This window comes from Rhipicephalus sanguineus, unplaced genomic scaffold (assembly GCF_013339695.2).
Source record: "Rhipicephalus sanguineus isolate Rsan-2018 unplaced genomic scaffold, BIME_Rsan_1.4 Seq364, whole genome shotgun sequence".
Lineage (NCBI taxonomy): Eukaryota > Metazoa > Arthropoda > Arachnida > Ixodida > Ixodidae > Rhipicephalus > Rhipicephalus sanguineus.
The window spans coordinates 76,478-101,822 of record NW_023615105.1 but is presented as its reverse complement, the minus strand read 5'-3'; the positions used below and the strand labels follow the sequence as shown (position 1 = coordinate 101,822).

The 25,345-nt window shown below is 47.4% G+C and overlaps 1 protein-coding gene across 1 annotated transcript; it reads right to left on the bottom strand.

Annotated features, from left to right (window-relative positions):
* Positions 1-2,493: 2,493 nt before the first annotated feature.
* Positions 2,494-22,611, bottom strand: LOC119377137 (proline-rich protein HaeIII subfamily 1-like; the record flags this gene model as incomplete). Its single annotated transcript, XM_049411542.1, has 2 exons — positions 22,492-22,611; positions 2,494-2,977 (listed from the first exon to the last, which is right to left on the bottom strand). Coding segments are annotated over exons 1-2 (604 nt in total), but the record flags the coding sequence as incomplete, so codon positions are not given.
* Positions 22,612-25,345: the final 2,734 nt, after the last annotated feature.

Genomic DNA, 25,345 nt, shown 5'->3' with positions numbered 1-25,345 from the left:
CCTTTGCCACATAGCACCACTTTCCTCCATTACATTGTGCGCGCTTTACCGCATAACATTACTTTGATGCGGCAGAGGTAACTTTAGGGAACAGAGAAAGCTACGCATATAATACCCTTGTCTTTCTTTTTTTCTTCTCCTTCACCGAACGCAGAGAAGTGGCTAGAGGAATGTGCCTCAGGCCGACTTATATGCCCCTTCTTATCACTAAACTGTATCTCGCTCTCCGCAGTTTCGCAGGACAAAAATCGCTATGGGTGTTATCAGGGCCGAAAAGATGTAACGATTCCGCTTTGCCCTTCGTCAGTGGTCCAAGCGGCGCTCCGTCCGCGTTATGAACAGGATCCCGAGTGGTGATAAGAAATATAATTAAGAGAACGGAGTCATTGCATTATACCACGGATGATCTATTTTATTTTCCTGATGGATATGTAAACAACGGATGTCATTCAAACCAATTTTAGTAAGTCTTACGCAGTTATGAAGCACTCCATCGCCTTAAAGATAACTTTCTCTCCCCGCCGTTTTAACGAAAGACAGTCGGTTAAAAGAACGTCGCAAGGAAGGTCTGTCGAGGAGCGCATGCAGTTGCTTATCGAGACTGAATCTGTTCTCAGCGATGTGCGTTGAAATCAATAAGGTTAAGACAATCTCTCGAAAAACGTTTGACAACAGCAGATATTTCTGCACTTCGAGTAGCGCTCGCGTTTATTATTAAGGAGTCATTTCTTAAAATATTTCGTAAGGATTCGATGTTGTGGAGCCGTCGCTGAACCAATTTTTGCGAGTGGAAGGCAGCCCTCCATAGTATTTAAAACTCAATGGGCAGCGGATTTCACGAACAGCTTGTATTAGCAATAACACGTTTACACCATCAAGCAGCAAAACAGGTGCGCAATATGCGTTATCGGAGCGCTGCCCTCTGTGGTGTCAGCTGAACAATGAGGCCTGCGCACGACACCAGCCCTGATTTCAATTACATTCACTGGCTCGTGACTTTCTTTATCTACACCTTGGTCAGCGAATAGAGGAGGTACCTGGTGTGGCGTTCAAGATCACCAGGTTTCCCAACCACGAAGAATGCCGTCCACCGCCTCATCAAGCGATACTTGAACCGTAGTCACAGCAGACGTTCGCTCTAGGCATCTGTTTTTTTCTTCTTAACCTCTTTAAACTGCTTTACCTATTTAGACCTTTTCTGGTTAACGTTCCGGCGTTCCCTATGTTTATCTACCTGAAACAGTTCAACCAATTTCATTGCAAACTTTACCAGCCGCTAAAAAGAAAAAAAAACTGAAGGACGCTTCAGCTTTGCCTTTAAAAGCGTACTCACACGACGGACGTGATCACGTGCGAATCAGTCACGTCACATTTGACGTGATTCGGATCGCTCCGCAGCCACCATTCACCCGACAGGGGAAAATTCACATAGGGAGGATTTCGGCATTTCTCACCAAAGATCCCAACTGTAATGTGGGCCTCTGCCGTTTCGTGAATCGCTTCGCGCAGACCGGAGAAGCTCTGCGGAAAGTGGTGACGTATGGTCACGTGATACGTAATCCGCGGGCTCGGATCGCGATTTGGTCCGCCGTGTGAATACAGCTTAATGGGCCATTAAACCACACCCCGTACTTGGTGAAAAAACACATTTTACGAACAGCAAACAGTGCTATGAACAGCTCAGCCAAATTTTGTAGTCGTACGCGGCACGTAGAGTTTACAAGCGGAGCGCGAAGTTTCTCAAGCGCCCTCTTTTCATACAGAGATTTGTCCTCTCTTCGGAGCTGCCGCTCTATCTCGCCGTTGGAGCAGAATGCTGCCATTACCTGATAGCTGACATAAATAAAGAGCGGCGTTTGGATCAGATGCGCTTCTTGCCACGGGGTGCCGCCACGTGCCGGAGCCGCGCTCTATAGTGTGCTAAAATTACACAGTAGCAACACTAGCGCGCAACGGAATCATAGCGGGAGTCAGTGAACTTGAGGCGTTTCATGACGCCCGCTGACGTAGCTTCTTGCCCATTTGCCACGACAGCACGATGGTGATATACTCGCAGGTAGCTGTATGCCTCCTCAGAACAAACTGCACTGCCTCTTTATTAGCACTATACTTTCCCCCTTTGATCTATTCTATATTATTCCCACTTTCACACTCTCCCGTGAAGGGCAGCCAACCTTGGTTAACCTATTCCCTTTCGCCATGCGCCAGCTAAAGAAGTGCCGACAGCACGCGCACTCCGTTGCACTTGTTAGTGTTCAATTCAGAAAGACAGCATTTTTTCGGAGAATACCTTTCCAGGCGTGGCACGTCCCGTTGTTCTCGCACTATTTTCGACTGTTGGCAGGACAAGCGCGACGCTTCTTGCGCACAATCATACATTCAAGAGTACTCAGAAGTTTGGCAATGACATAGGAGCAGGTGGCGTCCTGCCTTTTGCAATCAGCGAACACTAAATTGCCTATAGCGAAGCGTGCGATATTGCAGAAGGCTCACCCGGGGTCGAGGGGTCGTCCATCGGGCATGGTGTGCGGCGGAGGTCCCGCCATGGGGTGCGGGGGCCCTCCGGATGTGGCGGAGGGGGACCATGGTGCGGGGGCGGCCCGTGGTGCATGGCCCCGGGCCCGTGGCCCATGAGCGCCGGGTGGTGGTGGGGCGGGGGCGCAGGCCCCTTCCAGCTGCCGTCGGGTTCCATGCCGCCCGGCCCCCCGTGTGGCGGAGGGGGCCCGTGCGGCGGAGGAGGAGGGGGTCCGTGTGGGGGCGGCGGCGGAGGGGGCCCATGCGCGGGGCTGTGCGCCGGCCCGTGCGGGGGCCCGTGTGGGGGTCCGTGTGGAGGTCCCCCCGGCCCGGGAGGCCCGTGTCCTGGCCCGTGGCGGGGCCGTGCGCCGGCGCCTGCGCCACCAGGCCCGGCCCGCCGCCGGAACCCGTCGGGGCTGTTGCGCACGCAGTGCCGCGGGCTCACTGTGCCGGTGGCCAGTTCCTGCATGGAAAAGAAGGCTGCCATATGAGAAAAAGGCTGCAATATGCTCGCGAAAAAGCGATTGACACACGAAACAGCGTGGCCCGGAAGATCTTTTGTAGAATTTTTTTTTCTTTCAAGATTTTCATTACCACCATCTCTTCATCATCATCACAGGAAAACGATTGAGGTCCACTGGCCTGGTTGTTTCTATCGCTTTCATTTACGAACGTGAAAGTATGCCTTACTAAGGTTTTATATATTCAGTTGCTTTGCATGGCGTTTATAAAATGTCAATGTCCAGAAGAACTCCGAGCCAGTTAATTTAGTCATATTTTATTTTATTTTATTTATTTATTTCAGTATACTGTCAACCCCAAATGGGGTTTTTACAGGAGTGGGTACATTTAGAGAAAAACAGCAAACACACAAAAGTGTTACAGTGAAAATGTAGGTGAAGACGGAATCGCTTGAGTCTGTACAATTCATACATACATGTCTTGACAGATAAGTCGCTGATGGCATACATGCTAAATACAGAAATATACATAGGTTACAATATATTCACTGAGGTTACAGCATCGTAGGATTAATCTTATGTTACAGGGCATAGGATAAAGCAACAAACAAGCAGGAAACTATTTGTGAATCAATCTGGCAATGTCAAGCATCTAGATCGGTGTTGCAATGGACAGCTCGGCGAGTTCTAGAAATTTTGTACTGTCGTTTGCAACACCGTTGATGCGCCTAGCGCATTCCACTCACGCACGGATAACGGAAAAAAGGAATAAAAGAAAGTGTTGTTGTTGCAAAGGAATTCTTCAAGAGTGAGTGGGTGTTTGTTTCGAGTGATTCTAGACTGACTTATATTGATGTGGTCTGATGCTTTAATCCTAAATGAGTTGTGCGAAAGTAAGTAGATAAACTTCAAACGTGGAGTTTCGATCTACTGGATAAAGTAGCGAGCCCTGCGCGTCGCAATAATTCAGTAGGGTGAATCTGTGCGCCGGTGCCGGTTGTAGGTAAATCGTGCTGCTTTGCGCTGCACCCTTTCCAGTGTTGATATGCAGGTAGACGTGTACGGGACCAGACAATGTTCGCATATTCCAATATCGGACGTATAAGGGGAAGATAAGACAGAAGTTTTATCTCGGGGCTGAGTCTTTCAAGGCACGTTTAAGAAAGAAGAGCTTGTTCATGGCTTTTTTTGCTACTTGCTGGACGTGCGTTGTCCAGTTCAAATCGGATGTGATGTAAATACCCAGATAACGGTATTCGTTAACAGACGCAGTGCAGTGCTGTCGGAACCATAAGTGAATTTGAGCGGGATTTTTTTCTTAGTAACTGACATGGAAACAGTTTTTTTCTTTGTTAATGGTCATGTTCCAATCATGACACCACTGGAATACACTGTTTAAGGCACCGTTAAGTTTAATTTGATCAGAAATCTGTTTGACTTCGTGGTAGAGCACGCAGTCATCTGCAAATAATCTCATTTGACTTCACACTGGTTGGCTATATCATTAATAAAGAGTAAAAAGAAGTGGGGTCAGTACGGAACCCCGGGGAACCCCGGATAATACGGGAATAACATCAGAGGTGTGTCCGTCAAGTTGTACATATTGGCAGCGGTCAGCTAAAAAATGGGCGATCCATTTCGTGACAGGTCCATTACCAATTAGATGCTCAAGTTTGCAGACCAGTTTCCGGTGTGATACACGGTCGAACGCTTTAGAGAATCAAGAGAAATTATGTCAATTTGGGACTGATTGTTGATACCCTGTGCAAGATCGTGTACAAATTCGACAAGCTGCGTAACAGTGGATAGTCCGTTTCTAAAGCCGTGCTGGCAAGGGTGGAGTAGATTGTTGCCTTCGACATACTGAGTTAGAAATTTCAAGATAATATGCTCTAGAATTGTACCGCTTGTACATGTTAGAGAGATAGGCCGGTAGTTGTTTGGGCATTGTTTATCACCTGACTTGTGAACGGGAATTATCTTAGCAATTTTCCAATCTGAGGGAATTCGACATTCTTCAATTGATTTCTGATATGAGACAAAGATATTTGCTACAGGGTACAGCGTAACGTTTCAAAAAATCATTAGGAATGTTGTCCGGACCACTGCTTTTCTTTCCGTCAATGTTCAGAAGCAAAGATAGCACTCCCTCCTCAGAAATGATAGGACTACTGGTCAGTTTTTCGTGTTCAAATGATGGCATGAAAGTCTGGCTACCATGGTTGTTTTCGTTACTGTCAAAAGTGAAAACGGACTCAAAGTATTTATTAAAAGAGTCTACTTTAGCTTTCCGTCTGCGGCTACCATTGGGGCACTTGATTTTTGCTTCGTCTTCAGGTACCGCCAAAATTTGCTTGGCGAGGTTTTAATAAAGGTATGCAAGGTAGTACTGCAAAACTGTTGTTTTGCACATCTTGTTGCATTCTTAAGCTGAATGTTTAAAGAATCGAGGCGAGATCGGTAGTTACGGATATACGATTTTTACTGTGCTTTCTAAGTCTCTTAATCTTTCGTTTTACATGAATTATCTCTCGCGTTATCCAGGAATTTTGTTTGTTCGTACTTTTCTTGACCGTGGGAACGAAATTGCTGATGCAATAATGGATGATTTCTTTGAAGTGCGACCAGATCCTATCAATATTTGACTGTTTATCAAGACATACATTGGCGAAATCATCGTATTCGTGAACAAGTCATGATAGCGTCATCATTAGCTCTGCTTGAACTAAGCGTCAAATTTTGCAAGAACAACGAAGAACACAGGCGCCATGCAACACAGAAGTTCAAGGCGAAGATGGAGGCTTGAAGCGATGAAAGATCGTTGAATAAGGAATGTCACTGGACAGTGCGAGCTGAAAATATCCCATAAAACGTGGCGATATAGACCTACTTGTGCTTACCGAGGAAGTGAAAGCGGTGGTGGCCTAGATTGCAGATGACGGCGCTGTTCAATGGGTTTGGGCTTATATGTTAACGAATGCGTTGAATATAGAGTCTGCAGCATGTGATATACTCCGCTCTGTCCGTACAAGCAACAGTGTTGCACTCAGGTTTGGCTACCGCCCGTCGCTCGTTCGCGTTACATTTTCACCCAAATAAAGCATTTCGTGGTAGATGCATTTTAATGGCACATTTGCACCTCGTTCTCAGTAAGTGGAAACATACGCCGCCTCCTTTCATGCCAAGCTGAAAGGGAAGGAAATGAAGAAACGGAACCGCAATGGTCTTTCTCGTTATAACGGCAATACAGGGTGTAACTTGAGCCACGCAGTTTCTATGACTAACAACCTCCAAGAGCGTAATGTTTTAGTTTACAGGTAATTAATTCTAGACGTTCTGCTAGGCGCAACAATCAGTATGTTTCGTAAATGCTTATTATACACGCAAAACAAAATGAAAAAAAAAAAGAAACACTAAGACATGCAAGTGCGAACAAGCCATTGCTTTAGCGAGAACGGTTGTACGTACATACCTAGCTTAGTTGTTTCGATAAAAAAAAATCTGTCTGTATTTTGATCGAGATCTCACACCAATGGTCTACGAAGGTGCCGCCCCCAATGTCTGAACTTGAAGCCCAATGTCCGAACTTGTTCCGAACGTGAAGCACTCTAGAGAACGTTTTAAGAAGTTTATTAAAATCATCCTGATTTTCGTTATTGAATGTTCGTGCCAGCCACTCTGTGCTGCAAAGTTGGGCGATCCCACATTTACCACAGGAAAGAAATCGCACGCGCGCACCTCCCATCCTTCGTCTCTCTCAATGCCTTCGGCAGAAACGGAAAGGCGAGCGCGCCTCTCCTCACAGTACTTAATTCCAGTCTTGGGCAGTAACTAGTTACTAGTAACGCGTTACCGGTAACTAGTTACTTTTTTTCAGTAACTTGTAACTGTAACTAGTTACTTTTAAGTTAGAGGAACTTGTAACTGTAACACTGTTATTTTTTTGCAGTAACTGTAACGGAAAATACCGTTACAGTTACTTCTGTCTTTATGAAAAATTATCCAACAGCAACACTTTTTCGAACTTTCTTCTTTACCATATCCTCTCCACCCATCAACTTTCCAGAATAGGGCTTCCCTCGCAGTTTAGGAGAGGAGGTGACTAAGCGTATTATCTTCCCTGCAGAAGACCGAGGTTGGAGGTCTATCATTAACGCAACATGTAAATCAATCGTGGTTCAACTGAACAGCCTGCTAAGTTCGCGTCCGTTTTTTTTTTTTCAGCATATATATCCTTTTCGTCACTTGAGCATCTAGCTGCATGTTTTGTTTTGTTTTTATTTTATCTCCCTCTCTCTCTGTCCTCTTTCCGACCCCTATATCCCCACCCCTGTGCAGGGTAGCAAACCGGTCGCTCGCACCAGGTTAACCTCCCTGCCTCTTCCTTTTCATCTATTTCTCTCTCTCTCTGAGCATCTAGCTATGTTCTTGGTGTACAGGTGGAGGAGCATTAGGATGCCATGTTTATAGTCTCCCTCGTCTGAGGCTCCGAGCTTAATCGTGTTTGACAGGTGGCTAGAAAACAGCAGAACGCGAAACGGCGAAGGCCAGAAATTCCGTGAACTAGCGAAGCGATATTGTAAAACTTCTTTGTAACTGGTTGTAAAATGTTTACTCCGACTTAATGCAACAATTATTAACAAAATGACAGACGTTTAACCCCCAATGCAGATGGCATCCTAAAAAAGAAAAAAAAAATGAGCCGAGGTCAACCAATCCACTAGTCACACATGTCCTTGTAAATGTCCAGTGGGGGGCCGCGGCTGTTTTTGCAAGCCGCGGCGAATGAACCACGATTCCAGGAGTTGCTTTCCCCCCACCTTCGTTCACAAACCGGCGTCGTCGCATTGTTTAGGTCAAAGCTATGACCTGTCATCCAGCAGTGCTCAACAAGCTCGGTCTTAGAACGCGTTGCATGGGTTGCTTTAGCGACATTCTGCTTGAGTTCTTTAGGCCTCGTTGATCATTTCCTGCCCGTTTCGCCGATCCCCGCATCGCACTTTTAGATACCGCCATGATCATCCGCAGGTGTGCAGTCTTAGGATTTCGTGAACACGCGTTGTCATGTTCCAAGGTAATAACGGGACTTAAAAACGGTTTGTATGCCCAGCGGACCCGAAGCTCTCCGAATAGAGTCTGACACACCTTAAACGCATAGAGCAGACACAATGGACGTCGTAACCACTCGTGATGCACTCCCCGCTGCTCTTCGCATGCGCTTCTGGTATAGTTTAAACATCTTAGGAAATACCGCCGTCGTTCCAGTCATCAACCACGTTTTCCACTTCAAGTAAGAGGCGTTCAAAGTGATTGCTGGTGTTGGACCCCCTTTTATGTTTTCTTCGTCTAGGGTTTTACGACGTGCAACCCTTATTAAATAAATTCTATAATTTGATTTGATCTATTATTTTATACAGTAACGGAAAAGTAACGACGTTACTTTTGCACAGTAACTGTAACTGTAACAAGTTACTTTCGGAAACATTGTAACTGTAACTGTAACAGAGTACTTTTTTGGCTTAGGTAACTGTAACTGTAACACTGTTCTTTTTACTGGTAACGTGCCCATGACTGCTTAATTCTCGCAATCGAGTCAGTCGATTGCGAGAATGAAGTGCTCGTGTGAAGGCGTGACATGAAGTTGATCATCACCCTTTAATACCCTTGCCCCTTTCCCGCCTCATCCCCAACAGCGACCAAGAGTCGTCCTTTACTTCAGTAATGGTCACATTCATTCATTCATTCTCGCAAGTAAGAACAACAGAGGACAGTACAACGAAGTAGACGGAAAATAGTTTCTTAGCATTTGTATCCGCTGTTTAACTGGTGTGACCATGCATAAGTTACAGCTTACCATCATCGTGAAATTCACTGGGCACAGTTACAATAGAAGAGGCAGAAAATTAATGCCTAAAATAAAGTTATGACTGGTAAAGAGCCCGTCTAAATGGTTAAACCCCGACGACAGAGAGGTGGGACGGTGCGGAGTAAGTTGACGCGCAGCTAGTGAGTATTGGAAAAAATTCTAGGAACACGGTGCACCATATATAGGCAGCTGCTGCTGGGTGTGTCCAGATAAGATCGAACGCGAGGTCCCGGTCACCATTCCCGATTGTGATGAAATTTACTGTAGGTCTAGGCATTACACCCAGAACAATGGTTTCGCAGTTAGTTTTGCGAAAAAAAAATTTGTTCGCCTGAAAAAAATATAAAATTTTGGCCGCAAAAAACGCTTTTCGGCCAATTTCGCGATTTCTGAATTTTGAGCGCACCTAGGAAAAAAACGATGCACTTCTTCGTCACAATATTTATTCCCCTTAAAGAACAAGTGAAATACCATCTTATGAGTCTATTATTTCCCTTGCTTGTCGAAGCACTTTTGAAGAAAAAATCACAAACTTGGCAAATCGCACAAAATACCTCTATTTCAGGAATTTATTGCTGCAAGCAAGTCAAGTGAGGATAATGAAAATCGGTACATATTAACTTTGATACTTTCGCTTTCTTTTAAAATAATTTGCGTGGTTTATCGCGCTTCGTTTTACTCGATAATTGGGCTGAAACGTAAGTAATTTACCAAAACGCCGAACTTTGAAAATGATTTTCTCAAAAAGGCCATTTTTAATTTTTTTTAACATCCCTCTGATTGAAGTCAAGGACGTCATCTACAATTGTGCAGAAAAAAACGTTGCATTATTTTGTTTGCTAACAAGTTATAGTGCGTCAAATGTGACCATGCCAGCCTAGCGGCCGCGTCGTTCCTTGGGCTGAAACTCGGATATAAGTTGCTAAAAATACTTGTACGTGACATAATCACAAATCAGCTGCTCCATACCAACAAATGCGCCGCCCGGTGTCATGGTTAAGCAAGCTTTGTCTTGGTATCAGCCGCTTGACAACCCGCAGCAGCGGCCGCTCGATGCTGCGGGCACTCACATTACATGAGTACCGCTTCGACAGCGGATGAGCTCCGCTCAGAGGACAAACGAGAGAAGGAATGCATCACTGTGAAAGTTAAAGGCCGTTAAGTGCCAACAAAATTCATAATATGTAACGAAAACTCTGCCGGCGATTTCCCAGTGAGCGCCTCCAGTAGTGCGCTCATGTGTTGCTTTCTCTCTTCGGATGGCCTAAATATAATTAGGTTCATTCTATGAGCAACATATGACACAAAAGAAAGCCACTGACATCTAAAGAAATGTCATACGTGCTTCCGATGGTCGAGCAACTCAAACTGCAGTTGTTCATCTCGTGCCAGAACACTTGTGTGAGCCGCTTGTGAAAAGAAGTGTGTCCAAGTCCATTACTTCATTAAAGAACCGCTTTTACAATACTGTATTTTCGGGCGTCCGCAGATAGAATATTCAACGCAAGTCGAGCGTTTATCACGATATTGTGCGGCTTCGGGCATAACAGCAGGGAAAAAAAATACATCCGTGCTGTATTGAAGGCGCTCACTGGAAATTGCCGGCAGAGTTTTTCGTTGCATATTATGACATTTGTTGGCACTTAACGGCCTTTAACTTTCACAGTGATGCATTCCTTCTCTCGTTTGTCCTCTGAGCGTAGTTCGGCGCGCAAGCGGAGCTCATCCACAGTCGAAGCGGTACTCATGTAATGTGAGTGCCCGCAGCATCGAGCGGCCGCTGCTGCGGGTTTGTCAAGCGGCTGATCCCAAGCCAAAGCTTGCTTAACCATGACACCGGACTGCGCATTGTTGGTGTGGAGCTGCTGATTTGTGATTATGTCACGTACAAGTATTTTTAGCATCTTATCCGAGTTTCAGCCCATAACGAACGACGCGGCCGCTAGGCTGGCATGGTCACATTTGACGCACTATAACTTGTTAGCAACCAAAATAATGCAACGTTTTTTTCTGCACAATAGTATGACGTCCTTGACTTCGATCAGAGGGATTTAAAAAAAAATTAAAAATGGCCTTTTTGAGAAAATCATTTCAAAGTTCGGCGTTTTTGGTAAATCACTTACGTTTCAGGCCAATTATCGAGTAAAACGGAGCGCGATAAAGCCACGCAAATTTTTTAAGAGAGAGCGAAAGTATCAAAGTTAATATGTACCGATTTTCATTATCGTCACTTTAACTTGCTTGCAGCAATAAATTCCTGAATAGAGGTATTTGTGCGATTTGCCAAGTTTGTGATTTTTTTCTTCAAAGGTGCCTCGACAAGCAAGAGAAGTAATAGACTCATAAGATTGTATTTGACTTGTTCTTTAAGGGAATAAATATTGTGACGAAGAAGTGCACCGTTTTTTCTCTAGGTGCGCTCAAAATTCAGAAATCACGAAATTAGCGGAAAAGCGTTTTTGCGGCCAAATGTTGTATATTTTTTTCAGGCGAACAAAAATTTTTTCCGCAAACTAACTGCGAAACCACTGTTCTGGGTGTAATGCCTAGACCTACAGTAAATTTCATCACAATAGGGAATGGTGACCGGGACCTCGTGTTCGATCTAATCTGGACACCCTGCGTAGATTTAAGTGCACAAGGACCCCAGGTGGTCGAAATTAATCCGTAGTCCCCCACTACGGCATGCCTCATAATCATATCCTGGTTACGCTACGTAAAACCCCCAGCAATTATTATCATTGACCAATAGGCAGCTCAAACGACTCCCGGTTTGAGCCTGGCGCCCGCGCATTTGCGCCCGGACTAGGGAGTTGCAGCGTTGCCGCGAAAGATGGCAGCACGGACTCGCGATGCTTTCGATCCCTGCACGCCGTTCGCACGGCCTCCGAGATGCGAGATGCGGCAGGACGATTATCCCGCTCCGCGTGCTCACATCGAAGGCATCGATCGGACATTTCATTTCAACGAGTTGCAACCTGCGCAACTCATTTGTAGGTGGCGCAACGGGCTGAAGGCCAGACACCCAAAAACGCCGCGCGTGACGCACTCCGCCTAGCGGTAAAATATTTAAGCGGTAAGAAATCCCTGACGCACACCTTTGGGAAAGACACCACTAGAGCTTGGAAACAATGCTGGAACCCCCTGCTTCCCCCTCCCCTCATTTTTACACTCTAAACTTTCTGCGTTAGAAAAAAAAGGACATCATTTCTGAAACTTACTATTACTCAGAATTCACTAATTCAAGCACACGTGACAGCCCAATTCTACGGATGGACACTAAAGAAAAGTCGCGACACGTTGGCATGATTACAGTAAAACCTCGGTGATACGAATCTCGCGGGTTCACCAAAAATATTCGTATCATCCGAAATTCGTATCACCAGAAAACATGGAAGATTAATATGCGACAGCAGAAAGCTGGCGTATGTTTTCATTTATGTTTCTGAGGGGTGCAGCAACGTCTTGAACAGTTCTGAATGATTGCCAGTAATGTTTTGTGACGTCAAAGATCATACTTGTACCCGTGAATATGCGGCGCGTGTGTAATTATTTAGCAGGTGTGCTGTGACCCGTGACAGCCAGTAGCCTCTTCCAAATCTTAGTACGCTTTTCGCATGACACCAGAGTACTATGGCGAAAGTGACTTATGGAGCGCTTTGCAAGCGATTGAACGCCAGAAAATTTTAGGACCGCTGTCCTTTGTTGTTGTTACTTCTTATCGCGGCGGTGTTTTGGGTGTTTTTCGGGAGATTTACGGCCGCTCTCGCACAATCGAGAGGTTTGCTCAAAATTCGGGAATCTCCTGTGCAAATCGGAGAGTTTGCAGGTGTGCGATTCCCCAACAGTTGTGCATGTTGACGTTGCTAGACCTAGCTCCTTCGCGAAGACATGGCTTGCATCGACGTGGCAGGCACGTGTAAACAATGTACAATGACGCTGCCTCGAGCACAGCAGCACGCGTCAGCGCGTTAGAAAAAAAGGGAGAGAGTGCGCGCGCTACGTTAACGTAATCTGTAACCTAAAAGCGAAGGTACATCAAAGCTCACTGAGGCCTCCAAGATTCGCGCGCACAGTCTCGGATTTCTCGGAGGTTACGACGCGCCGCTGATGGCCTGTTCTGACAAACTGGCGGCGCTGCGCGTATGACCGCGCTTGATTGCCTTGTCTTCCGCGACGGCACGGGCAGCACCTGTTCGTACCTGCGTGTAGCGTGCGTTCGTGTCAAACGTCACCGGGTGAAAATCGTTTCGTAACAACCATACTTCATTACATTGCAGGCTAATGAGTCTTGGCCGGGACCACAGAAAAATTCGTATCACCCGAAATTCGTACGAGCCGTGATCGTATCACCGAGGTTCTACTGATTCTAGATTAGATTGGCTGAAACATGTTGGCGGGCTAGTTGGTTTGCATCTATGAAGAGTGAGTAAGCGCGACTAGACAGGGACGTAGAAAGAGAACAGACAAGGACACAGCGCTGTGTCCTTGTCTGTTTTCTTTCTACGTCCCTGTCTAGTCGCGCTTACTCACTCTTCATAGATTAGATTAATTGGTATGCAGTTTAACATACCAATCAGACTTCAAAATGGTCATGAACCACTCCTTGGGCTTGGCGAAAAACACATTTTAAGGGGTATTCAGACGGGGGAGAAATGCTCGGGGGGTAAAGGCGGAGCCTAGTGACGTCAGCTCGCGAGGAGAAGTCTCCACAAATGCCCCCACTCACACGGACGAGGCAAACGGAGGGGGAGACCAGTGTTACTAGACTACTCTGGTGGCTTGCACCACCCGTTTGACGAGCTGCAGACGACCATCCAGCTGCAGACTGGACACCCACTGCCGCTCTCTGCAGGAGCAAGTGCAACAATGTGGCCAAACAAGAGCCCGAAATTCCGCCACATCCCCCACCGCATGGGGATCGTTTGTCCTTTCGGGGAAAACGTCCCCGTCTCCTCCGAGGAGGCGCGGGGGGGTCACGCCCACTCGCTAATCCGTGACGTCGCGGTCACGTGATACGCAACCCCCCCGTCTCCCCGAGCATTCCTCCCCCGTCTGAATACCCCTTTACGAACAGCAGACACTGCTGTGAACAGTTCCGCCAAATTTTGTAATCGTGCGCGGCACGTAGAGTTTGCAAGCGTAGCGCGAAGTTGCCACTTTCTCAAGCGCTCTCGCTCCTCACTCGCTTTGGATGTGCCGGCGCCTATTCTCTGAAGCCAGTGAGCATATTACTGCTATTGGCTGATGATAGCTGACATAATTCAGCGTTTGGATCAGTTGCGCTTCTTGCTACAGGATGTCGCCACATGGCGCCGCCGCGCCCCATAGTGTACTAAAATTGACAGAAGCAACACTTAGCACGCAAAGGAATTACAACGGGAGAGAGCGATCGTGTTTCATGACGCGCGCTGACGTAGCTTCTTTCCCCCGTGCCATCCCTCCCTGAGTACTTTCTAGCGCGATCGTCCGGACGAGAGAAGAGAGGCAGCGCCTAAAGCGCTCGACAAATCCCTGCAACTCCGCAGCTTGACGGATTTGAGCAATTTTTGCGGCAGTCGATTCGTAAGGCAATAAACTCCGAGAGTGAGGTCATTCGATGATTACTTCGAAAAGTGGTTCAGGACTCCTTCAAAGCGTGCAACAAGTCCCTGTAATCCGCTCCTTCTAGACGGATTCGAAAAAAAAAATTTGTGGCGATCGATTCGTGAGGCAATAAACTTCAATGCTGAGGTCATTCGACCATTGCTTAGAAAACTGATTCAGGGTTCCTTTAAAATTTCGTAAGACGCAAAGCTGCTGTCATTAAACAAAACTTCTATTAGGCGGCAAAAAAGTGTGTCTAGGAAAGCATAACATGCACGATTTTCCCTTAAAGGGACACTAAAGAGAAACAATGAATTGGTTTAGAGTGATAAAGTGTGCTCGGAGAACTCTTGTGTAGTTTATTTCAGTACCCTAGGTTTATTATTAGAGGAGGAAACCAAGTTTAAAGTTTCATTTTTAAATTTCGCGCCGAACTTTGTAATTCGTGACGTAAAACATTTCAAAGAGCATTTAACGTATTTTGGCGCCACTGGCTCGACGAAATTTCCACAAACACTTATGTAAAGTCTCTGGCCCCTCAGAGGACAATGTACTTCGATTTAACCGATTAGGAACTACGTAGGCCCAAGCAGGCGCCGTCAAAAATATGTGACGTCATGGCAAATAGTGCGGGAATTCCAAGGTGGCGTCGCCACCTGTTTTCTTTTTGCGCGTTTTCTCGCTTATTAAGCGTCTTCTCGCAGCAAGCGTGGTGTTTTTAGTATCGTGGAAGACTACTTCACTAATGCGAGAAAAATCGTTTTGCTCTTTAGTGTCCCTTTACATATAGTAGGAAGGAAGGAAGGAAGGAAGGAAGGAAATAAGAGAGAAGGCAGGGAGGTTAACCAGGCACGTGCCCGGTTGGCTACCCTACGCTGGGGGAATGGGAAGGGGGAGTATAAAGATGAGAGAGAGAAAGAGGTAGCACTCTACTATTGTAGAGTGCTACCGCAACATACGCGTCAGGGCATTTGCTAAATGTAGAACATAAGAGTCGCAGTTCTTCAAGAATCAAACATAGCTCATAGAGAGTACAAATACCGATAAGATATTAATGAGAACTAACAGACAGTAATGCCAAGGTGTGTTAGTTCTCATTAATATTGTGCCTAAAAAAGAAAAACGAGCCCTTAATAGTCATCTTCTTTCCTTCATAAATACCGATAAGAGGCACTCTTAAACGAGAAAAGTATCTCGTACGTGCAAATGCTAGGAGCATTGTTAAAGCAACACACAAATACAAGTTTAACAAAGAAGAAAATTATCCGAACCCTTAGTACACGCCCTCAACACGAAAAAATTTCGTATTAAAATAGTCACGAACGAAACAAGTAACCGCGGTGATTAAAGACTTGAACTGCCGAAGCGCTTCAAGCTAACGTGATCAGATTGAACTATATCATAGTGAAGTACGAACAGAAACGCTTACTCCATCAGGGCAGCCTTTTTGAAAAACTTATAAAAGATAACTGAAGCCGAGGAACCACACCATACAAAAACCTGTTGTCATACAAGTAAAGTGATCGGACTTAGCTTTCAAGAACTTTAAGCATGGAAATTTTCCACTTCTCTCGTTATATATATATATATATATAAAAATGCACCCCAGACCTTCACAGATCATTCGCAGCTCGGCGCACGTGACACCAAAAGTTGTGAAAAAAAAATCAAAAGCAAATGCAAACTGATCGCATAGCAAGTGTTTTAAGAGTCAGTTTCCATGGTGCGCTTATCGTTGAGACCAAAGGCGTCAATTTTATGCTAAACAATAAGATCTGCTAGGCGCTCTTTCTGTGCATGAATCTTCTCCAGCAACTACGCGAAACACGCTGCACTGGTATCTGAACAACGTAACCACAAAAAACGTTATTTGCGAATATTCACAGGCGCTTACCGCACAGAGGCTGGTATCGTTCGTGGGAACAAACTCCACTTGCCGGATTCTGTGCAGCCATACAGCCCGTCGCTTGGCGTCTATTCCCGCTCGGAATGGCAAAGATCGTTTTACCCGATTCCGGCCGGTTGCTGCACCCGAAAGCAAAGCCCGTAGGTATTCTTCAGTGTTTTGATGGGTGCACGTTAAAATTAAAGCATCAGAACGCGACCAAGGTACATGCAACTGCAGTAGCGAAGTTTCCATAGATGGAAACTTCGCTAAATAGATGGAAACTTGGAACCACCATCTGCAGCTGCGTTTCGAACCCGGGCCTTTTGAGTGGGAAGCGGGCATTCTACCCCTGCACCACTTCGGCGGAGCCGCGCGCAACTCTTAAACGACTACACATTGCAGACTACCAATCGCAGCGCCGCAAGCGGATTGACCCTGTTATGGCTTCACTTTTTGGAGCTCGTTCCGGGCACTCCCCCTTCTAGTACACTCTACTCCCGTATTTTCAAACAATCCTCCACTCGAAGTTGGCCCTTCACTCGACCGAGTTGGGCGCAGGACCGCTGCCCGACTAAATATGACTCAGCGGTTCTCAAGAATTGCTGCCGATTCTTGCTCATACGTGGTAACCACTTCAGCCGAGCGGGGGCACTGCCATCGACTTTCTCGAGTCAAGGCAGAGCCTTGAGTGGAGGGACGTTTCAGAATACGGTGGTTAGGCCCTGATCGCTAAGGGCTCGCGCTACGGCGAGCCGGCAAGTCCTTGGCGAGTGCGCTTGAAGCCAACGCTAGCTAGACTAATATCGACTCGAGACTAAACAGCGGTGTTCAAGTGCACCGCCGTTTAATTCGCCTTGGTTTTTACGAGGAAACCTTTTTCTTCGAGCTTTTATTCTGCGTTCGTGTCATCTTCCATAGTGTGAATAAAGTAGGCAGCAGCGTACCTCTCATGTTTGCAGCGTTGCTTATTTGCTTCGCACATGCGCAGGGGACTCAAAGAGCGCACTGCATGTGTGCTTCGGTTCTAACGAGAAGAAATGACGCCTGGTCACGCCAAAATAGTGATATTTCAGTTTTATTCAATGGCCACAATAACGCAATTTATCAGACCCTACAATGAGCAACGAGTGTCGTGATAAGTACAAAACGTGCGTACACTACGTTTACTATGTTTTGCCTTATGTTCCGATAAATTAACCTTACGTGTAACGTATACAGGCATGCGAATTGTAGCGCGAAAGATAACTTAGTGATCTGCTCACCGATAACTTGAAATAGAGTAAGCACTGCGTGTTCACGAAGGAAATCCGGCAGCAGAGAATCTATCCATGAAAATCCAGCAAGCACACTACTCCGAATCGTTGCCCCGGTGTCTTATCTAGAAGAGATCGGTCGCCAGGCGTACGCGTGTTGCTATTGCATCCTTAAACACCACATCGTTTCCGCGAGTATACCGAGGGAAGCGTTCGGCGTTAAATGTTAGCCGCGTCATCCCGTTGCCGGTTGAACACCGTAATCAACACATTCACGATGAAACGCGCAACTCCGCGCACAGCAAAAATCAAATTCTCGCCACATTAATTCAGAGAACGCATGTAAGTGCGAAAACACCAGAACACGTGAGGGGGCGTGTCGTCGAAGACGAACTTTGCGAGCGCGTCTTTATGCACCGCGGGCTGCACTGAATAACAATGGCGTGCACCTCTCTTCAGGAGGCGCGAAAAAAAAAGGTTTTCATATAATAATTAAACACTCATACATTCTTGGCACATTGCACCTACATAATATTGTACGGGAAATAAATGTCACTTGTAACATAAAGATTGCTTCGCCCTTGAATAAAACTTGGTTTTTCACTATTAGTGTTCGTTCCCTCCAAACAGAGTCGCGCTTCAATCGCAGCACCCACAACCCCCCTTGCTGGTGTCGTTGGCAAGAGGTTCTGAACCGCTTTTCCCCCGAAGCTCCGCGACCTATTGGATCGACCTTGAGGCGACCGTAAAGCTTTTGCACGTCTCTTTTTTTTTTTTCGTGCCACAGAAACAATCGCTGTGCAAGGCACCGCGCGATTTATGCGTCGGCGGCGGCAAGAAACGTGACGCGGACCATTTATGGCGGCAAAAGACCACGTGACTGCGAAGAACAAATCGCGGGCGCGCGCGGCGAAGAAAAGAAATGCCTAAGCCGACCGTTAGTCCGTGCAGAGCGAGCAGAGAAAACTATCATCATGAACGGGCACGCACTCTCCCCGTCCTCTTTTCCCTCTTCTGCTTCTCTCCCAGAAAACGTGCGCAGATTTGTCCGGCGTGGGGACCAATAATCCTGATGGGCGTGAGAATGAGAACAGAGAGAAAGAAAGAGAAATTCTAGGCGAGGCGGGATTCGAACCCGCGTACCCGCGATCCGAAGGCGAGCGTCGCAATCATTCGGCTATCCAGGGACGCGAGCACAGCCTAGCATAGCCTTGTATAGTATAGTATAGCAAGGGGTGGGAAAGGGAGTGGAGGAGGGGAGAGAGAGTAAACCATGGCATAGAGAGAAAAAGACAAAAAGAAATAGAGAAAGAAAGGGAGGAAAAACAGAAAGAAAGCGAGGGAATCAAAGAGAGCGAAAGAACTAGAAATAGGAAGAAAGAGGAAGCGAGAAAGAGAAATAGAGAGAAAGGAGAGAGAGAAAGGCACGAAAGAAAGAAAGGGGAGAAAGATAAAGAGGAACCACGAAGGCCGTCCAGCTCCGCACTTCCTTCAGGCTTGGCACTACTAATGCGAAGCTGCGCTTATTTTTTTTTCTTCTTAGGTGTATTGATCCTGCACCCGCCACCCACCAAAAGCTGACCGCACCTAACGTGGTTTTGCCCTGCCTCCGTGATCGGCCCACGTTTGACCAAGCGACGTTGCCATGTGATGACGTCTCATCTGAAGTCACGCGATGTGACGTCGTAGTGACGTCATGATGATGTCAAAAATTTGACAGTCTGTGAGGTCATAAAACGTCATATGGCAACGACATCACGTGACCATTTTTCGCATCACTCGTGTTGGCGCCGACGCCGCTCAATTTTCGCGTTTGATGAGGCATCAAAGCCTTTCGCCTTAAAACCAACGCTGTACTTCCGTGCAACGGCCGAACTACGAAATTTGGTTGGAAGTCAAGACATACCCGGCTGTCGATGACATCTGACCGCGTCACAGCCAGCTGAGCTGTGCGCAGTCACTTGTGCTTCGCGAGACAGCGTTATAACGCACGCTCTTCACCACTGGTCAGTCGCTTATACTGATCTAAAGGAGGAAGAGAGCGAGAGAAAAAAAATGTTAGAGCCCTTCCAACTGGTTGTGAGGAAGAGGGAATAATAATGTTATGATCGCGCTACGACCACCACTGTAAAGGCTCCCACAGGCTGGACCCCGAGCACGACTACCTGGGCAGGTGCCTCAGAACGGAGCTGCATTAACGTGCAGAACGCGCGACCCCTATGCAGTGCTCTCTTCCTTGCTGGCGTCCCTCTCAGAGACACTGGACGCGTTCCTCGGAGACGCCGGACGCGTCCGAACAGCGGAGCTGCGCCTCCTCCTCTGAGCGTCTGAGGGCTTATAAAAGGCCGCAGCATCGAGCGTCAGCAGCTTCGGCTTCCTCATGCTTTCTGTGTGTTTTGTCCTCGTCACGTATTAAACGTCTTTTTTCGTTGGCTACCTTTTGCCTTGCCACTGCCTGGACATTCCCAGCCCAGTCCTTTGGCCCTCGTGTCATGCTACCCACGAGACCTGGTGCATCTCGTAACAACTGGATGGCAGCGGCGGGATTGCAGTGGACCTTGCAACTTGTGCCAGCTGAACCGTGGACATCACAACGAAGCCGTGACTGCAGCTAGGTGAGTGTCGGACTTTTCTCCTTTGAGATTTGCCAGGCTTTTAAGAATAGCTTTGAAGCTTGAAGCTGGCAGGTTGTCTTTATCGGTACTAAGTCCCTTTGCGTTATCGCACTTGGCGGTAGCTGATAAAGAATGGATAGGGAGAGGGGTTCAGCGTCTGAGCTGGTCATGGATCTCAATTCTCTACGCAAGCCTGAATTGTTGTTGCTATGCGCAGAATTGGGAGTGGAAGCGGGAAACGCCATGCGGAAGCCGCAAAATATCAGGCTTTGCTTGCCTTGGAAGCAGATGACAGCGAGCTTCTAGAATGTTGGGAAATTGTCAAAGAGCGCCAGGCAAACGAAGAGAAGAGCCGGGCTGATGAGAAAGAGCGTCAGGCAAACGATGAAAAGAGGCGTGCTGATGAGAAAGAGAGACTATTGCTTGAGCTCGAATTAAAGCGCTTAGAGCTGGAACTGCAGAACGCGAAGGCGGCTAGCGTCGAAGCGCACCTGCCAGTCGCAGAAGCGCGAGAAAATTTAGTATGAAGGATTTAATGCAGCCTTTCCAAGTAGGAGAGGACATTGGAATGTTTATCGTGAACTTTGAAGGGACTTGCCAAGAATGAAGTTGTCTAAGGCGTCATGGCCACAGCGCCTGTTAACCGTTTTGCCGTGCCAGGTAGCGGACGCTATGGGGAGACTTAGCGCAGAACAGTATGAGGACTACGATACTGTAAAATCCAGCCTTTTTAAGAGATACCGCCTGTCTCCAGAAGCGTTTCGGCAGCGCTTTCGAAAAGCCACCAAGTTGAAAAACGAATCGTACGTTGAGTTCGGATACAACTTAAAGCTCAACTTCGTTGAATGGCTAAGAAGCGCGGAAGATTACGGAGACATGGCGAAGGTTGTCGAGTGCCTGTGCCTAGAGCAGTTTTACAACACGATTCCTGACCGAATGCGTTTGTGGATCCTTGACAGGCCCGACGTGAGCACAGTTGAAAAAAGCGCCGAGCTCGCGGAGGAATACGCGTCGCGCCATGCATCGCAGCAAAGTGAAGGGCGGACGCTCGACGCGTTTCCGAAGCAAGGCGCGGAGAATGAATCCCCAAAGCTTTTCAGACGCAACGCTAACGCGAAAGGCCCAGATCCACAGAAGGAAATTGAGCAGACGTTACCTAAAGCTATTTTTAAAGACGAGAAGAACAAGCAGTTTGAAGCGCAGAAGCCGATAACATGCTACAAGTGACTTCAACCGGGGCACCTTGCCTCAGGTTGCCGAAATCAGAGTCTTGTATTCTCGTATGTCAGTGCCGACGATGAGAACTTAGAGCTACTTAAGCCGTTCATGAAAGATTGTACGGTGAACGGAAAGCGCGCAGGGTACTTAGAGATTCCGCAGCCACCATGGATGTCGTTCATCCATCTTATGTCAGCGCCAAGGACTTCAGTGGCGAGTGTGCATGGATACGACAGGTGGTGCAGGAGCACAGCGTTTGTCTTCCACTCACGCGCGTCCGTATCGAGGGGCTCTTTGGAACGTTCATTACTGAAGCTGCGGTTTCGACCAGACTCCCACCACGTATTCCTACTTATTTTCGAATAAATCAGAAATGTTTCTTAGGAGAATGGGAACTTGTTTTGAACAGGGGGAGGTTTGCCCGCTTACCCGCTCAAAAGCACTAGAACTTGCTAGGCAGCTGGACTATGATCCCTGCCTTGATAGACGCATGTCAGACGCCACAGCCGAACGCGGATGGCCCAACTCCAGAAAGCGTTGCCGATCTAGACGCTAGAACCGTTGCTAGAACAGATGCCGCTTTTCCGGAGGTTCAAGGGCAAGCTGCCATAGAAAAATGGGGCTCTCCAGAAGAGCAATGGCATTTTGTTCCACCCATATCGAGAAAGGTGAGGCGTCGTTTCGGCGAAAAAAAAAAAAAATGTGTCAGGCAAACACGCTCTTCGCTTGAGCCTCGCATTTGAGGAATCCAATTTCAATATACGAAAAAAAAAGGGTAATGCAGATGGCTTAAGTGGCTGCTTCGAATAACGAGTGTGCCTGAATGTATTGCAAACTCGCGTCTGCAGTGTTTTGCAAAAGTAATTATTTGTTATCTGCGTACCGTTTTCCGTAACTTGCTAAAAGACTATCATGAGGGACGCCGTAGTGGAGGGCTCGTTCACTGGGGTTCTTCAACGTGCGCACGGGCCTCAAATATTTCCGCTTCCCTCGAAAATGCGGCCGCCGCGGCCGGGAGAAGAGGGAAGACCAGCGAAGCTGGAGAAGCATCCCGGCGGCGAGGCGTCGCGCGTGCGCTGGCTTCACTTGCCCGATCGTGGTCGGTGGCCCTGGCACGATGGCGACGCGCACCCTCGCGCTTCTGGGCGCGCCGACGTTCCTCGTACTGCCACTGCCTCTTTATAATGTATACGACAGGCGTCCGACTCATGGCGAGTACAAAGAGCAACCTCAACACGTCGCTAGATCATCTCTTACGCCACGATACAACGGACAAACGCGATTGGTTGACGTGACGTATGGGATAAAGAATTGACAATTTATCAAAGAGCTACGGCAGTCACAGTGCACAGTGCTAGCGCAGACGCGCTCACGTGGCTGCCAGTGTGAGCTATGTCATGTAATGAAAAGCAGCAACCCTAAGGTCCTGAAAAAAGCGCGGTGCACGCACGCTTTTTGCAATCCTAAGTTTCAAAAAGCGCCAACCGGCGTTTCATACGACGCCACGAGATGGCGCGACGTGCACCTGAATGAGGGTGTCTTGAAGTCAGTGCCGCCTACCCCCGGGAGCAGCGTGGTGACACCCTTCGTCCAGGTGAGCGTCAGCCGAAGTCGTTGACGCGGACGCCGCCTCTTCTAAGGTGACGTGCAAACATCATATAGACGCGCGTGAAACTGTAGAAATAAAACGACTCAGGCTTACATGCGAGGCGTCTGCCATAGCGCGCGCCTTCGCACTCCGAAACAATGGCATGGCTGTTCTGTCGGAGTTGTTGCCACCCTACCAGTACTCCTTGATCTGGCACTGGGCAGCTTGACTGTAAAACGTAGGCACGTGGGAGTCAACTGACGAGGGATCTTTGGCTTCCAGAGAAGAGCGGAACGTTAAGATAAACATCTCTCTTCGGAAAATATTTCTAGCGCATGCGCCGAATATTCTGCGAATTATCCATTCCGACAGCAGCGACGGGTGCGGAAGACAAACACCACCGGATTGCCTATTTTAACCAGCAGCACATATTTGGGATAATTACCCGACTTGGCCATGCCGTACCATCGCGATAAAAATAAATTTGAACAGTGCGGCACCTACGCGCTCCACTGCTCGCATTTCTTTTCAAGCGAGTCTAACGTGGCTGGTAATAAAAGGACACTATAATCATCAGTGATAAATTCAAGGGACTGCAGCGCGTTTTGTTGCCACAAGGCAAGAGGGTGATGAAAACCAATGCGAACAGCGGAGCACTAAAGCGCCGGGCTGTTCGCGTTCTTTTCATGGCCACCCGTACAGTACCCGCGGATTCAAACGCGACATCAATTTTTTTTAGTATAGCAACTGGTATGCGCCATTTCTCGAGATGATCACGAATGTTGCGACGAATCTGGTCTCTAAAGATAATGTTGGCTCTAATCTACGCGTTGGAGTCGCAATTACGCGATATGGCCCGAACTGAACACGGTGCAAACGAAAGTATGTGCGTACTTAGCCCTAAATTGTCATGCCTCAATGCGTGGTACGTACGGTTTAAGTAAAGACGGATTGTGTAGCGTTTGCGGAATATTTCATTCAAGTTGTAAATAATAAGTAAATTAATAAACGGAGCTTTTTTTTTTTCTTTCCTTCAATATCGACATCGAGTGGAGCAAGCACCTCTGCATGAACGCGCGGATGAGCGTGGCTTTGCGATGTAGCCGCGGTCGATTTCCCGAAACTTGGCATCGGGCCATCGTACCGCAACACTGTCCAGGCCGAGCGAAGAGAGCGAACGCGCGAGATGGAGAAGGGTCGATGGCAGCTGGCCACCGAGCGCCCTGGGGCAGCGTGTGGGGCAGAGAGAGTCTCGAGAACCGGTCCTCTTCATCCCTGGCGCGCATGTGTGCACTGGTTGCTCGCACCTGATTGGCGAACCACGCCCGGGCTGCGAGCCATCATTAGGGAGATGCTCGCGGGAACGCTCAGCTCGGCCGTGGCTGTTTCGCGACGGCGCGCGGTGTTCGCCGCCGTGCGTGCGACGCGGGTCAGTGCGAAGCTGCCAGATGATTCGGGTGCGTACCGTGCGAGAGATGGCAGCAATAACGGAGCTGCTCCTCTTGCCAATGCCCCTGAGGTGCTGCTGTGACCGCTTGCTTTCGGTGAAAGTAGAACATTAACATGGAGTAGGAATGAGACAAGCACGTGACACAAAAAATAAAAGAAAGAAAGGAGGTGGTAGGGGGGACGTCGGTGTTCGGGACTATAAAAATGACAGATTAATCGCGGTACGCTGCGAGGTGAAATATAGTCTGGTAGTTGATATGAAACATCGCTCGCACGATTTCATGACTCGGTACGCAATCTCGGCGGTATGCTGACTAAACACGCACGAAACTAACAGATTCTATGCGCCAGGTCCGAGTCCTGTTAATTGATGACGAGTAGGCTTGTCATATGAAATCATCAGTGGCCTTTTTTGTTTTTGAGCGTGCGCTGTAGCACGTCCTTTCCGCAGGTGCGCCCGAAACTACAAAGAAAATAAGTGTGCGTTTGAGGGGCGTACTGACATGAAATCGTCGACTTCGCTTTTCTTTTTACCAAAGTTGTGGAGTTCGTATATATATTATTATATATATATATATATATATCTATATATATATTATATAATATATTATATATAATATATTATATATATAATATATATATATATATATATATATATATATATATATATATATAACTTTATAGCACTCATAATAACTTTCCGGTCCTTCTTTGACGATGCAGCACTGTGCTTGCAGTATTTGGCCTTCTGCTACCGTGTCCACACTGTATAGTACATTCTCAGCCGCAAGGGGGCGAAATGGGGGTAACTTGGGACTAACTAATCAGAAAATCAGCTCCATACTCGCTCAGTCCCGCGCAGAGATTAAGGTGATGGTGCCATGTGTAAACTGAGGGAGTTACAGTT